This window comes from Carcharhinus amblyrhynchos, chromosome 4, assembly GCF_965287045.1.
Source record: "Carcharhinus amblyrhynchos chromosome 4, sCarAmb.v2.hapA, whole genome shotgun sequence".
Lineage (NCBI taxonomy): Eukaryota > Metazoa > Chordata > Chondrichthyes > Carcharhiniformes > Carcharhinidae > Carcharhinus > Carcharhinus amblyrhynchos.
In genome coordinates, this window is record NC_137327.1 from 47,905,021 (window position 1) to 47,920,072 (window position 15,052).

The 15,052-nt window shown below is 44.4% G+C and overlaps 1 protein-coding gene across 5 annotated transcripts in view; it reads right to left on the minus strand.

Moving 5' to 3' along the window:
* Positions 1-15,052, minus strand: part of fhod1 (formin homology 2 domain containing 1) — a 329,870-nt gene that overhangs the window by 284,476 nt on the left and 30,342 nt on the right. For all 5 annotated transcript variants that reach the window (XM_080187106.1, XM_080187105.1, XM_080187104.1 and 2 more), the window contains exon 2: positions 14,105-14,211. In XM_080187106.1, the coding sequence (XP_080043232.1) occupies positions 14,105-14,211 (107 nt within the window). The remainder of the gene's footprint in view (positions 1-14,104; positions 14,212-15,052) is intronic.

Genomic DNA, 15,052 nt, shown 5'->3' on the forward strand with positions numbered 1-15,052 from the left:
AGGTAGCTAGGTGGATTGAGAACTGGCTGGGCAATAGGAGACAGAGGGTAGTTGTGGAGGGGACCTTTTCGGGCTGGAGGCCAGTGACCAGTGGTGTGCCGCAGGGCTCAGTACTGGGACCTCTCCTCTTTGTAGTATACATAAATGACTTGGAAGAGAGCGTAGGTGGTGAGATCAGCAAGTTTGCGGATGACACCAAGATGGCAGGGTTGGCGGGTACTGAAGTGGAATGTCAGGTGATACAACAGGATATAGATAGTTGGTGCATTGGGCAGATAGGTGGCAGATGGAATTTAATCCTGACAAATGCGAGGTGGTGCATTTAGGAAGGAATAATGCAGAGAGGAGCTATGTGATAAAAGGTAGACAGATTAGGAGTATAGAAATACAGAGGGACCTGGGAGTGCAGGTTCACAAATCCATGAAGGTTGCGACACAAGTGGAGAAGGTTGTTAGGAAGGCTTATGGAATGCTAGCCTTTATAGGAAGGGGTATAGAGTATAAAAGCTGCCGTCTAATGCTTCAGTTGTATAGAACGTTGGTTAGACCGCATTTGGAGTACTGCGTCCAGTTCTGGTCACCTTACTACAGGAAGGACGTGGAGTCTCTGGAAAGGGTGCAGAGGTGGTTTACCAGGATGTTGGCTGGCATGGAGGGGCTGGGTTACGAGGAAAGGTTGGAGAAACTGGGACTTTTCTCCTTGGAAAGACGGAGATTGAGGAGGGACATGATAGAGGTATATAAGATACTGAAGGGAATAGATAGAGTCAATAGTGAGACTGCTCCCTAGACTGGGTACAAATACAAGAGGTCATGATTTAAGGGTGAGGGGGGAGAGGTATAATTTGGATGAGAGAGGAAGGTTCTTTACGCAGAGAGTTGTGGGGGTATGGAACGCGCTACCGAGTAGGGTGGTGGAGGCAGGAACGTTGGACTCGTTTAAGGTTCAGTTAGATAGACACATGAGTGAAACGAGGATGGAGGGTTATGGTAGGGGCTATTAAATAAGGTCAGAACCTCAGGAGACACCAGAAATGCAGACTTGTAAGTTAACGTTTTTGTCTTTTTATTCCGCAGGTGGAGGTCCACCTCGTTGTCAAACGAGGGGCATGCATACGGTGGGTCGTGCACGGGCTGCTCTTGGAGGTTCCGGGAGTGGCCTAGTACTTCGTGTCGGTGTGTGTGCTTGATCCTGGACCGGTAGACGGGCGCCGCAACAGCTCGGTGACTAGCACTGCTAGCTGTGCAGATACATGGATTTGGGCCAGTGTCTGTGGGAGTTTGTGCATTCTCCCTGTGGTTGCGTGGGTTTCCTCCGGGCGCTCCGGTTTCCTCCCACACCCCAAAGATGTGGTCTTAGGCTGACTGGTTTTACCAAATTGACACTATTCTCCCCTGAATCTGGCTAAGTCAGGGGTTCCATTCGTAGACACGCAGGGTAGAATAGGTGTAGGGTGATGCAGCGGCGCGGGCTCGTTGGGCCGAAGGGCCTGTTTCCCGTGCTGGGTTGTTCTTTGTTCTTTGTAAGAAATGAAAAATTCTTGCTCTCAATCTCAAGTCCAGCAGACTATCCAAAAAAGAGGTCCTATTCTTCGAGTTTGGCAATACCAGCTATCGGTAATGATTGTAACTATTTACTTATCCAATTACCTCCTCTTTAGCCTTGCACCATCATCCCAATGGTGGATTCAATGGAGAATAAAATCATTAAAGCTGGTGAAAGCAGTTCTTCCTTTCTAAACCGCAAAAAAAGATCAGAACCCAGGAATCTGCCAGACACAGGCAGTTTCTTCAAGTTGTAGATAAGCCAAGATGCAAAAGTTTGATTTTAGGTGGTAATAAAAAAGACCTTTGAAGAACAATGAATATGATACTTGCAGACTCCCAGAGGGAAGGAAAGTGATAGCTGGCAAGTGTTAAATGAAAGAAGTTTGCAGATAAATTTACTATTTGCAAGCAAATGATCCATCAGAAACAGACAGAAGTGCACGATTAGAAAGGTTTGGCTGTTCATTTGGATCGCGCGACTTTATACATTAGCGGCAGGCATGTTAGGACTACTTCCAGCCACATATTGAAACCCTGACCACAACTGGGCCAGATAAAAAAAAAACTTTAGAGCTGGCTGTATTTAAATGGTGGTTGCTAAGTTACATAAAATGTCAGTTTATTTAAACCTGATGCAGTTCTGCACTTCAGCATTTATTTTCAGCTATAATTGTTTCTTTTTTTCTTCCTTCATGTTTTCCCCATCCCCAAATTAAACACTATGGACACTGTTTGCTCTTTTGTTTCTATGAAAGTAATAGAGGGTGCAGACTGGTGGGATGTGGAAAATAATTAACTACATAGCATGGATAGCAGGGCACAGTGGTTAGCACTGCTGCCTCCAATCTCTGGGATTTGGGTTCGATTTCTGCCTTAGATGACAGTCTGGACTTTGCATGTTCCCCCAGTGTCTGCATGGGTTTCCTCTGAGCGCTCTAGCTTTCCTTCACAGTCCAAAGATATGCAGGTTAGGGGGATTAGTCATGGTAAATGTACTGGGTTACGGGGATAGGGCATAGGTAAGGTCCTGGAATGGATGCTCTTCCAGAGGGACACTGCAGACTTGATGGGCCAGATGGCCTCTTTCTGCATGGCAAGGATTCTATGGAATATCATCACTTAATATCCTCAATTTGTTTTCCTACTCATTTTCTTCCCTTGGAAGGATAGGTTTTAAATTTCCATTCGAAGTCAGTAGAAAATCAGGAGGAGTCCAAAAAAAAAATTAATCTTTTATACTCCCCGTCATTAAAATGAACGTGAGATCTAGATGTTTACCTCACAGAGGAGACATGGTTGGTGAGTTTCTCGATGATACCAAGATTAGTGGCATGGTGAAGAAGGTTATCTCAGATTGCAATGGGATCTTGATCAATTGGGCCAGTGTGCTGACGAATGGCAGATTGAGTTTAATTTAGATAAATGCGAAGTGATGCATTCTGGAAATCTGAACCAGGGCAGGACTTACTCAGTTAATGGTAGAGTGCTGGGGAGAGTTACAGAACAAAGAGACCTCGGGGTGCAAGTTCATAGCTCCCTGAAAGTGAAGTCATAGGTGGACAGAGTGTTGAAGAAGGCATTCAGTATGCTTTGTTTAATTGGTCAGGACATTGAATACAGGAGTTGGGACGTCTTGTTGAAGTTATACAAGACATTGGTCAGGCCACATTTGGAATACTGTGTACAATTCTGGTCACCGTACTATAGAAAGAGTGCAGAAGAGGTTTACTAGGATGCTACCGGGATTTAATGGTTTGAGTTGAGGAGAGGCTGGATAGACTGGGACCTTCTTCTCTGGAGCGTAGAAGGCTGAGGGGTGATCTTATAGAGGTCTATAAAGTAATGAGGGGCATAGGTCTGCTAGATAGTCAATATCTTTTCCCAAAGATAGGGGACTCTAAAACTAGAGGGTATGGGTTTAAGGTGAGAGGGGAGAGATACAAAAGGGTCCAGAAGGGCAATTTTTTTCACACAGAAGGAGATGAGTGTCTGGAACAAGCAGCCAGAGGTAATAGTAGAGGCAGGCACAATTTTGTCTTTTAAAAAGCATTTAGACAGTTATATGGTTAAGATGGGTATAGAGGGATATGGGCCAAAGGCAGGCAATTGGGACTAGCTTAGGGGTTTAAAAAGAAAGGGTAGCATGGACCAGTTGGGCTGAAGGGCCTGTTTCCATGACGTAAACCTTTATGACTCATCTAACACCAAATCAAACCTCTACTTTCATTAATTAGTACTGAATACATGTAAAGCTTCATCTCCTCCTGATAATAGTTCAATTGTTCACAAATACATAAGATGGACCAGCAGATTCCCAACACCATCCTTTCCAATAAGCAGAGGTTGCATTGGATTGGTGCACTGTGCCATTCCCACAAATTGGACTAAAACCAAGGGGCCCAAAATCAGTCCAAAGTTGAGCCTTAAGACTCATGTAAGTTATTAGGATAAGCTGCCAGGCTGTCACACCTTCACTGCCAACCTGGGAAAATAATTTAAGGCCACCAGGAGAGCTATGAAGCTGGCAAAACACTCCGCTCTTCCTGGTTCCACAGGATCTTTTTTGTTAGAATACTGTAAACTTATTAAACTAAATAAGTTAAAAAACACACGTGATGTGATCTTTGGAACTCTTGCAGACACACAGATCATATCTTCACTTTGAAAGTCAGAAAAGCTGCAGGAAAATACAGTTCTTGCACTGAAAGTTACAGTGATGCTTACTTCCCACTATTCCACCATAGCTCAGGTGGTAAATACAGGACCTGGTGTTCTCCTGAGCATTGTGGATCAACAGGTCTAAGATTCCAGCCTGAGCTGATCTCAAACAGTGAGGTAGGAGGGAGGCTAGGGAGAAAGGTGAAAAGCTGTCAAAACATTGCCAGTTCCCATTGCCATCCAAATAAAAAAGTCCACAGACATGGAGACTGGATGTCACGCTTTCCTTTGCCAGACAGTTTCCAAACATTCCCATTCCAAACATTCACAGATGTGGAGAAGCCACTGGGTTGAGGGAGCAGATGCCAAGCCATCTCCTTGGGAGCAGGCTGCAATGTGATTTCATCTCCAAACTCTCCTTTTCTCTCTTTGTGAGTCCTTGAACGTATTGTGGCCTCCCAAATGCATGCTCATCTTTCCCAGAACCTTTCAATCAGGTCACCACCCTGTCAACGTATAAAACAGTTCTTATCAGTCACAACTGACATCCTATGTGACAATGATATTTTTTGGGGGTGGATTTTCTGGCCTCCTCACAGCATGTTTCTCACAGCAGGAGGAGCACACCATTCAGCAGCAACATGATGTTCTGACAGCAACAGGACCAATGGGATTTCCCAATGATTACACCCCACACCACAAGGAAACATGGGGTGAGCAGTTGGTGGAAGCAGAAGATCCCACTGGCATGAAATTCTGGTCTTTCTCTCCTCATCCATCTCAACCTGTCTGCAACATTTTAACACAATTGACCACAACCTCCTGTAACACCTCTCTCCATTGTCATCCAGCTGGGTGAGATTGCACTCGCTTGGTTCCATCCTTATCTATCTATTTGTGGCCAGAGTATCACTTGTAATGACTTCTCTTCCTGCTCCCACACTGTTACCTTGCGTGTTCTCAAGAATCTGTACTTGATTCTTCCCATTTCTCATCAACATGATACTCTCTTTGTGACATCATCCAAAAATACATCATGAGTTTCCATAAGCACACTACTAGCACTCAGCACTACCTCATCACCACTTCTCTCAACCCTGCCACACTCTTGACCCTGTCAGACTGTGGCTGAAATTTTCCAGGCCATTCATGCCAGCAGGATCTTCCAATCCTACCAATGGTGTGTCCGTCCACTGCAGATTTCCCAGTGGTGAGGGGTGCATTCAACAGGAAACCTTACTGACAATGCTGAGACCAGAAGATCCCACTGCCAACCAAGGTGGGCCACCTGAGCTGCCACAAAACACATGGCAGGTTGCATGGAAAATCTCATCCTCTTGTGAGATTTCTCCAATTAAATATTGAGAAGATTGAGCCATTTTTGATCCCTGTCACAAATTCTTCTCCCTGGCTGCCCACTACTTTACTCTTCCTGACGACTGTCTGAGGCTGAACGAGTATGCACAAAACCAAAAAGGGTTGTCAATTAGATAGACTTCCTACAGTGCAGAAGAAAACCAATTGGCCCATCAGCCCACATATCACCACTGTCACTAACATCATCCATTTCCAATTCTGAAATATGGCCCATCCTCCCCCACCCCACCACCAACCACAGTTTCAGCTCATCGGATGCCAAAGCCCTCTTCCATGGTTTTTGTTACTTCTAGACTTCACTATTCCAACACATAGACATGGCTGGTTTTCCATATTCTAACTTTCATAAACTTGAGATCACCCAAAACATTGCTATCCTAACTTGCGTGGAGTCCCCTTCACCCATCATCTTGTGCTCACCAACCTGCATTAGCTGTTGATTAAGCAGTGCCTTGATTTTAAAATTCTCCTCCTTGTTCTTAAATCCCTCCCTATCTCTGTAACCTTCACCAGTCTCACAACCATTCAAGATACTTATTTTCCTCTAATTCTGGCCACTTCAGCGTCCCTTGTTTTAAATTGCTGCAATGCTGGTGGCTGAACCTCCTGCTACCTAGTTCCTAAGCTCTTGAATTTCCTCCCTACACCTCTCCTGTTTCTCTACCCACTTTAGGACACATCATAAAACCTCTCTCTTTTCACCAAGCTTTTGGTCATCTTCCTAATATCATTTGATGTGGTTCATTTTTGTTTTTGTTATATAAAACTATTTCATTCTATAAAACCGTGCGAAGCATGACAAGATATTTTACTCTGTTAAAAGTGCTAAGTAAGTACAAGTTGTTGCTGAGGCAGTCAGCTAGATTGTCAACTTGCCACTTGAGAATAAAGTGTTTAAATTTCCTTTCAATTGATTTCAATGGAAGTTCATAATCCCCTTTGGAATGATAAGAGGAGGGAAGAAAATAGGCTGGGAAAACCAACTGAGGGCACTGAGTGGTGGAATGAATTCAAGCCGCACAATTAATTATTTTGTAAATTCCACCAATCTGCAACTTCTTTCACTGCTTATAAATAGAGACAGAAGAACAGATGGTTTAGGAGTGTCCTTAGTGTTTAATTTGGGGAAGGGGAAAACATGAAGGAAGAAGGCAAGAAACAACTACTAGCTGAAAATAAATGCTGATATGCAAAACTGCATCAGGTTTAAATAAGCCCACATTTTATGCAACTTAGCAACCGCCATTTAAGTACAACCAGCCCTAAAGTCTTTTTATCTGGTCCAGTTGTGGTGAGGATTCGGTATGTGGCTGGAAGTAGTTCTAAAGTGCCCACCGCTGATTTCTAAAATACCCACAGTTTAATTACTTTCAAATCAGTTATATAATTTTTGGCGCTTGAAGCTATAGTTCTTGATATTTAAAACAACTTCACTGCCTTTGAAAGAAAATTTGCAATACAAACAAAGTCCTTAATCTGTTTTCTTTTCAATGTCATAGTTTACCAGTTACTGGGATACCTAACCTGACAATAAATATTCTTTACAAAGTAGGATTCACATATTTTATTGTTTATTGTGCAACTTAATCCACGTCCAAATAGAAATCACTGCATAAGGCACATAAACACAGCTATTTAAAATGAAGGGCAAGGATTTTTACTTTGCATTCCTAACCTTGTATCGATAGAAACAGTAGTCATGCAGAGCTTGTACAGATACCCCACTGTTTCTTGCAGCTCACTAGCCTTCAGCTGTATAATGGAAAGGGCAAGTGATCCACCAAAGCATAACATGCTAAAACTTATTGCATGTCAGAGGATGACTTTTACTAGAAGTTGTTGTTGGGATTGTGTCCAGGTAAATGAAAATAGTTACACCAGAGTAGATCGAAGGGGCAACAATACCTTGCCCTGAAAGTAGATATAATGGAATTGTAACATATTAATTTTAGTATGTTACAATTATTGAGTAATTAATGAGTGCTTGAAAACAATGTGTTTCAGATCTGCAATGTGCTACTTCACTGATTAGCAAACATGTTTCCAACCATGTAGTCACTTCCATATCCCAGATGTGTCACTATTGTTGGGAAGGTGAGGGAACTGCTTTGGAAAGGGGGCAAGGGTGGGGAAAACTGAAATACAATCAAAAGGTTAATCTCTTTAAGCTGCTTTGCCACAACCTCCAGCAGCTGGCTACACGTGCGACTGATGGATCTCTGGATTCCTCTTAGTCAGGGCAGGCTTGTGCTGTGAAGAGGCTGGCAAGGAAATCAGGAAAGGTAAAATAAAGTAACGATAAACTGACTCAAAAATCTGACCAAACCTTACGTTAGAAGAGAGCGAGAATTGAAAATGCAAGTTAAAAAATAAACACTGTAAATGAATCCCTGTTACTGGCATTAGATGAAGATTGAGTGAAAAGCTGCATGTAGTCTGTCTTGCGTACAACAGGTTCGTCATAACGTCACTCATCCGAAAGGGGAAACCTTCTAACCATTATGCTGCACTGGGATTTGCTTACATCATTAATACCATCCTGCCCAGCAAGTAGATCTGATATTATTCCTACATTTAAGGTTCATCAGTGGACTGCTTGAGGAAAGCCACATTCAAGCCATTCCCATATGTTGGAATATTTTGTTACTGCAGCAACTGCAACATATAATAACCCAATGCAATTTAAAAACACAATTCCATTTGAATGAAAAGCAGAAACCAGAGACCAATGCAGAGAGGGTGCATTCTTGAACTCAGTTGATAGCCTACCAACCCTTCATGTTTTGCTTCACTTGCGCTTTCGATAATGTCAGCAATTCTGACTGGACCACAGTTCAATTAGCTTCACTTTATTAACTTTTATATTGGACAGTGGAATTCATCATTGAGATTATTTTACTGTCCCCTTTTTGTTGCTAGGTTCAAGGAAATGTACTCTTTCATGGGATGTGGGCACTGCTGGCAAGGCCAGCATTTGTTGCCCATCCGTAAATGCCGTTGAACTGAGTGGCTTGCTGGGCCATTTCAGAGGGCAGTTAAGAGTCATTGCTGCAGGTTTGGAGTCACATAAAGGCCAAGCCAGGTAAACATGGTAGATTTCTGGCCATAAAAGACATGCGTGAACCAGATGACTCTTTATGACAATCAATGAAAGTTTTATGGTCACCATTATAGAAATTAGTTTTCAATTCCAAATTTTTTACTAATTGAATTTAAATTCCACCAGCTGCCACGTCTCCAAAGCCTGCGCTTGGGCTTCAAGATATTCGTCTAGTGACATTACCACTGTGCTACAATCTCCCCACATTCCCTGCACTGCTTATCAATCATCATTTTGGAAGCATCATTAGTTAAAGGAATTCAGCAGTTAAAGCAGAAGAAATACAGGGATGAGCATTAAATCCCTCCTTACCAACACTGCCCTCATCCCAACAGCCAATAAATAAATTAAACACAGCTGACGTCCATGGTTTTCTAGTGTCCAGTTCCAACTCCATAACTGAGACAAACTGATCACAGGCAGTCTTCCTGTGTAGTGTACTTCCACTATGGGGTATGAAGAAACTTGGCTATTTGTGTGTAAGTCAAACTAACACATACCTCAGGTTTGACAATATATAAACTACAAATAGCTCTAACACTGTAAAAAAAAACACAGCAAAATGGTTGAGTTTGGTGGGTCGCAGAGTAATAACAGTACAGAAGGTGGTCATCTGGTCCATTGAGTCCATGTAAGAAATCTCACAACACCAGGTTAAAATCCAACCAATTTATTTGATGGTAAACCCAGAAGCTTTCAGAAACACTGTTCCTTGGTCACATGTGTGGAAAGTTCTGATCAGAGAAGGGCATATAAAGGCACACACAGTTTACTGATTAGAATGTGAGTCTTTACAGCTAACCTGCTATTCAAGTCTTAAAGGTGCAAACAATGTGAGTGGAGATAGTATTAAGCATAGGTTAAAGAGACGTGCATTGTCTCCAGACAGGATAGCAAGTGAGATGTTGCAAGTCAGACAAGTCATGGAGGTTACAGATAGTGCGACATGAACCCAAGATCCCGCTTGAGGCCGTCCTCACGTGTGCGGAACTTGGCTATCAGTCTCTGCTCAGCAACTCTGTGCTGTCGTGTGTCATGAAGGCCGCCTTGGAGAACATTTATCCAAACATCAGAGGCCGAATGCCCGTGACCACTGAAGTGTTTGCCGACAGGAAGAGAACGGTAGCACAGTGGTTAGCACTGCTGCTTCATAGTTCCAGGGTCCTGTGTTCGATTCCTGGCTCTGGTCACTGTCTATGCAGAGTTTGCACGTTCTCCTCGTGTCTGTGTGGGTTTCCTCCCACAGTCTAAAGATGTGCGGGGTTAGGTTGATTGGCCATGCTAAGAAATTGCCCCCTAGTGTCCAGGGATGTGTAGGTTAAAGGGATTAGTGGATATAATATGCAGGGATATGGGGGTAGGGCCTGGGTGGGATAGTATTCGGTGCAGACTCGATGGGCCGAAGAGCCTCTTTCTGCACTATAGGATTCTATGATTCTAGAACAGTCTTGCCTGGTGATTGTCGAGCAGTGTTCATTTATCCATTGTCGTAGCGTCTGCGTGGTCTCTCCAATGTACCTTGCTTTGGGACATCCTTTCCTGCAGCGTATTAGGTAGACAACGTTGGCTGAGTTGCAAGGGTATGTGCCGTGTACCCGGTGGATGGTGTTCTCACGTGAGATGATGTCACCCATGTCGATGGCCCGGCATGTCTTGCAGAGGTTTCTGTGGCAGCATTGTGTGGTGTTGTGGTCACTGTTCTCCTGAAGGCTGGGTAGTTTGTTGCAAACAATGGTCTGTTTGAGGTTGCGTGGTTGTTTGAAGGCAAGAAGTGGGGGTGTGGGGATGGAGATCAAGGACGGTCACCTCAGCGCCTAACTGTACCGCAAGCCCACAGATAACCTCATGATGCTCCACTTCTCCAGCTTCCACCCTAAACACGTTAAAAGAAGCCATCCCCGACAGATAAGACCTCCGTATACACAGGATCTGCTCAGATAAGGAGGATCACAACAGACACCTCCAGATACTGAAAGATGCCCTCATAAGAACAAGATATGGCGCTCAACTCATCAATCGACAGTTCCAAAGTGCCACAGTGAAAAACCGCACCGACCTCCTCAGAAGACAAGCACGAACATGGTGGACAGAGTACCCTTCATCGTCCAGTACTTCCCCAGAGCGGAGAAGCTACAACATCTTCTCCGGAGTCTTCAGCATGAAGACAAACATCTTGCCAAGGCCATCCCCACACCCCTTCAAACAACCGCACAACCTCAAACAAACCACTGTTCGCAGCAAACTACCTAGCCTTCAGGAGAACAGCGACCACAACACCACACAACCCTGCTACGGCAACCTCTGCAAGACATGCCGGATCATCAACATGGATGACATCATCTCACGTGAGAACACCATCCACCAGGTACATGGCACATACTCTTGCAACTCAGCCAACGTTGTCTACCTAATACGCTGCAAGGAAGGATGTCCCGAATCATGGTACATTGGGGAGACCAGGCAAATGCTACAACAACGGATGAATCACCAGGCAAGACTGTTCTCTTCCTGTTGGCAAACACTTCAACGGTCACAGGCATTCGGCCTCTGATCTTCGGGTAAACGTTCTCCAAGGCTGCCTTCATGACACATGACAGCGCGAGTCGCTGAGCAGAGACTGATAGCCAAGTTCCGCACACATAAGGACAGTCTCAACTGAGATCTTGGGTTAATGTCTCACTATCTGTAACCCCCATGCCTTGCCTGAACTTGCAACGTCTCACTTACTGTCCTGTCTGGAGACAATACGTATCTCTTTAACCTATGCCTAATGCTATCTCCACTCACACTGTTTGCATCTTTAAGACTTGAATAGCAGGTTAGCTGTAAAGACTCGCAGTCTAATCAGTATTCTGTAACCGCGTGTGCCTTTATATGCTCTTTTCCGATCAGAACTTTCCACACACCTGACGAAGGAACAGCGTTTCCAAAAGCTTGTGGGTTTACTATCAAATAAACTGGTTGGACTTTAACCTGGTGTTGAGAGACTTCTTACTGTGCTTACCCAAGTCCAACACTGGCATCTCCACACCATCGAGTCCATGCCAGCAGTAAAGTACTGTGGTTGTTACACAACCAATAATATATCTTATTTTAAACAAGATACAACTTACTTTTTGCAGTCAAAAATGAGAACTTTATCACCTCTTTGCTACTGCAAGACGTCAATGTACCAAGTTGAGATATTTCAATGAGGAAAGAGTGTCATTAATGCAGAATTACACCAGGAAATAGTTATTCTCGGGGACTTCTTTTAAACTAGATTGAACTTACTATTAATTGCAGTACAATTTGCCACCAGTTAATCATAGCACTTTGAAATGAAAGTATTAACAAATTTTCCAGCAATAATAATCAACTTCTTGAATATTTAAATTGTTAAACAAGTAGTCTTGCAGTAGAAGCAGAACAGAAAGATGTCAAATTCTCATTTGATATTGGATTTTCCCCGTGTGATGCAGAGTACTCATTAGTAAATACTGGACATTGGGAGGAACTCTCATCCTATTGGCAGGGGGTTTGATGGTGGGCAAGGGCAGAGAATCTGCTGGGGGCAAAGAAACTTAAGAAAACTGCCATCGTAAAATCACATTGCAATTCTCCCAATGGCAAGTTGATCTTCCTGCTGGCTAGCGGCATGAATGCAATTTACATCTTACAAATGCTCAATAAACTCACCAGAATCCCATCTAGCCTTCCAATCTTGCGACATACCAGCAAGAAATTACATTAGTTTAAAACTATATTGCAAATGAGTGGTGTGCACAAGGTGGCCCTCAGTTCAACAAAGCCTTTCTGCCATTGTGCTGCACTGTTCCTGATCCTTTCCTGCCAGGGCAGATTGGTTGGTGCCCTCCATCTCCATGTCAAATTGGTCTTCATGGATAGTACCATTCCACTGGACTCATGGGCCCTCCTGTGTCACCGAATCAGATCTACATAGCACCTGGGTTTGCGGAATACAAGGGTTTCCTTCCCCCTTGTTCCATACACCAATGAGTATCTGGACAGTGCTGTGTTGTGGGTCTCATGCAGCCACTGCTATATAGATCTGATTCAGTGACACAGGAGGGCCCATGAGACCAGTGGAATGGTACTATCCATGAAGACCAATTCAACATGGAGATGGAGGGCACCAACCAATCTGCCCTGGTGGGAGAGCATCAGGGAGAGTGCAGCACAATGGTAGAAAGGCTTTGTTGAACTGATGGCCAGCTTGTTCTCACCACTCATTAGCAATCTGGATTTTAAACCATCGTAATTTCCTGCTGGTATGGTGCAAGATTGGAAGGCCAGATGAGATTCTGGCGAACAGCTGGTTCATTGAGTGTTTGTGAGATGTAAATTACAACAACATGAGGCTGAGGAGAGGCTAACAAAGAGAGAGGAAGCAATGTGGAAGAACAGCTGTATAATGTGCCCATGCCCCAGGGGTACCTTGTTGCCCACTTGCAGTGCCAAGGGGGCAGGGCCTTTGGGTTCATCTAGGGATGGTGGGGGGTGGGGGGGGCGCGCTCCCTGCCACTCTGCATGGCAATCATCTGGGATAGAGGGAGGACAGTGATCGGGTTGGGGAGAAAATCACCACTGCTGGGGGTGGTGGGATGGAGATTGGGGTGCTCTGGGGTGGGGGAGGGGGAGCTGGAGAGGCAGCACTGCTGGGGTCCCAGGCTGGCCAGCGATTGAGCTGGCCAGCAAACAGGGACATTGACAGATTGGGACCACTGGACGTGCGGTGATGGGCAATGGCGGACAGAAGTGCAAGAATTTGGATGAGGATGGCTATCCATGGAAGACAGAGGGAAGACCAAGGGGAGGAAAGCTGGACCAGGACAGGGCTGCATGAAATGCTCATGACAAGAGGATCAAAGAGATATCACATCGTTTACTGGAAGGGGATGAACGAGGCAATAGATAGAGGTCCAAGTGAACATGGGTGCATTATGGGTGATGGACTGGGGGGTGGGGGGGGGGGCAGCAGTGGTTGAATTGTAGAGTTCACCGTGAGTAGCAGACACTCTACATAGTCTGATAAACAGAGACAGAGAGAGAAAGAGAGGAGGGGGGGGGGGGGGGAAGAGGGAGAGAGAGGGAGAGAGAGAGAGAGAGAGAGAGAGAGAGACGGACAGGGGGAGGAAGAGGGGGAGAGGGGGAGGGGGAGAATGTGCTGGACTGGTGTTTATGTATGGCGCAGGGACCTTTGAACCCATCGGCTGTCAGCATTGTACACAAATCAGCTGCCAACACACCAGGAGATTTGGAGGGGAGTTCACTTGTGCATAATTAATGAGGTTATAAGTGCAGAATCTGGTGCAGGATCCATCATTCTGGCCAGCAGAAAAAGCAAAAACATCGGAGAATTCTGCCTATTATTAATCTGGTTGTTTATTTTCAAGTGTAATACTTAAATGATTTCCTTACCCAACTTCTTCAAAGAATCCTTCTAGGTCATCCCTCTGTTCATCCAGTGATAATTCCAGATCCAAATAATTCCCATTTGGAGCTATCTGTAGTGCACAGTCCTCCAACTTGACAGAAATGAGAAAGAAAATTAAAATATTTTATACTTATGGCCAAAAAAGCCAATATTAAAGGAAAAATAAAGACGTGCATTTATTTAGCACTTTTTCATAACGTCTTAAAGTTCTTAACAGCCAACAGAGTAATATGACGTAATGTAGGAAATAATGGCAGCCAATTGAGGTCCCAAATCAGCAATGTGATAATGGCTAGATTAACTGTTTTAATCATGCAGGTTGAGGGATAAATTCTGGCCAGGACACTAAAGGAAGAACAACCGTCACTTATTCAAGTTATGTTGTGGGATCTATTATCCAAACTCAGGAAGGTGGACAGTGCCTCAGTTTGGGGGGCGATTCTCCTGACCAGCAACTTTTCTGGCGGGTCAGGACAGGAGATGCACATTGTCAGACTTGTTCCAGGATTTGCGCATGCGCATCTTCCAGCTCCAAAGAACAGTCGGAGACCAGGCCACTTTGGAAATCGGCGGGAAGACAGGTAAGTTATTTGAATTTTTTTTAATGTGTTTTAAATGTATTTTATAAGTAATTATCGGGAACTTACCGGTCCCGATTGAATCTCCCACCCCGTCAGGAGTACTTCATTCCGGCGGGGTTTAGACTAGCTCCCCACATTCAGGGAACTAGCAGGAGACCCCATCAGAATGAAGGGGTCGGGCACAGAGTGGGGAGATTTGAGTGAGAAGTTGAACTGACAAAATAGTCGTGATCTAGAACAGTTTTCCTGCCAATTCAGCATTTTTGAGAGAATCACCCCCATGGTCCCTTGGGTATTGGATTAATTACTGAATGTAATGACAGTATTTCTCCAGTTCTGCACTGGGATGTC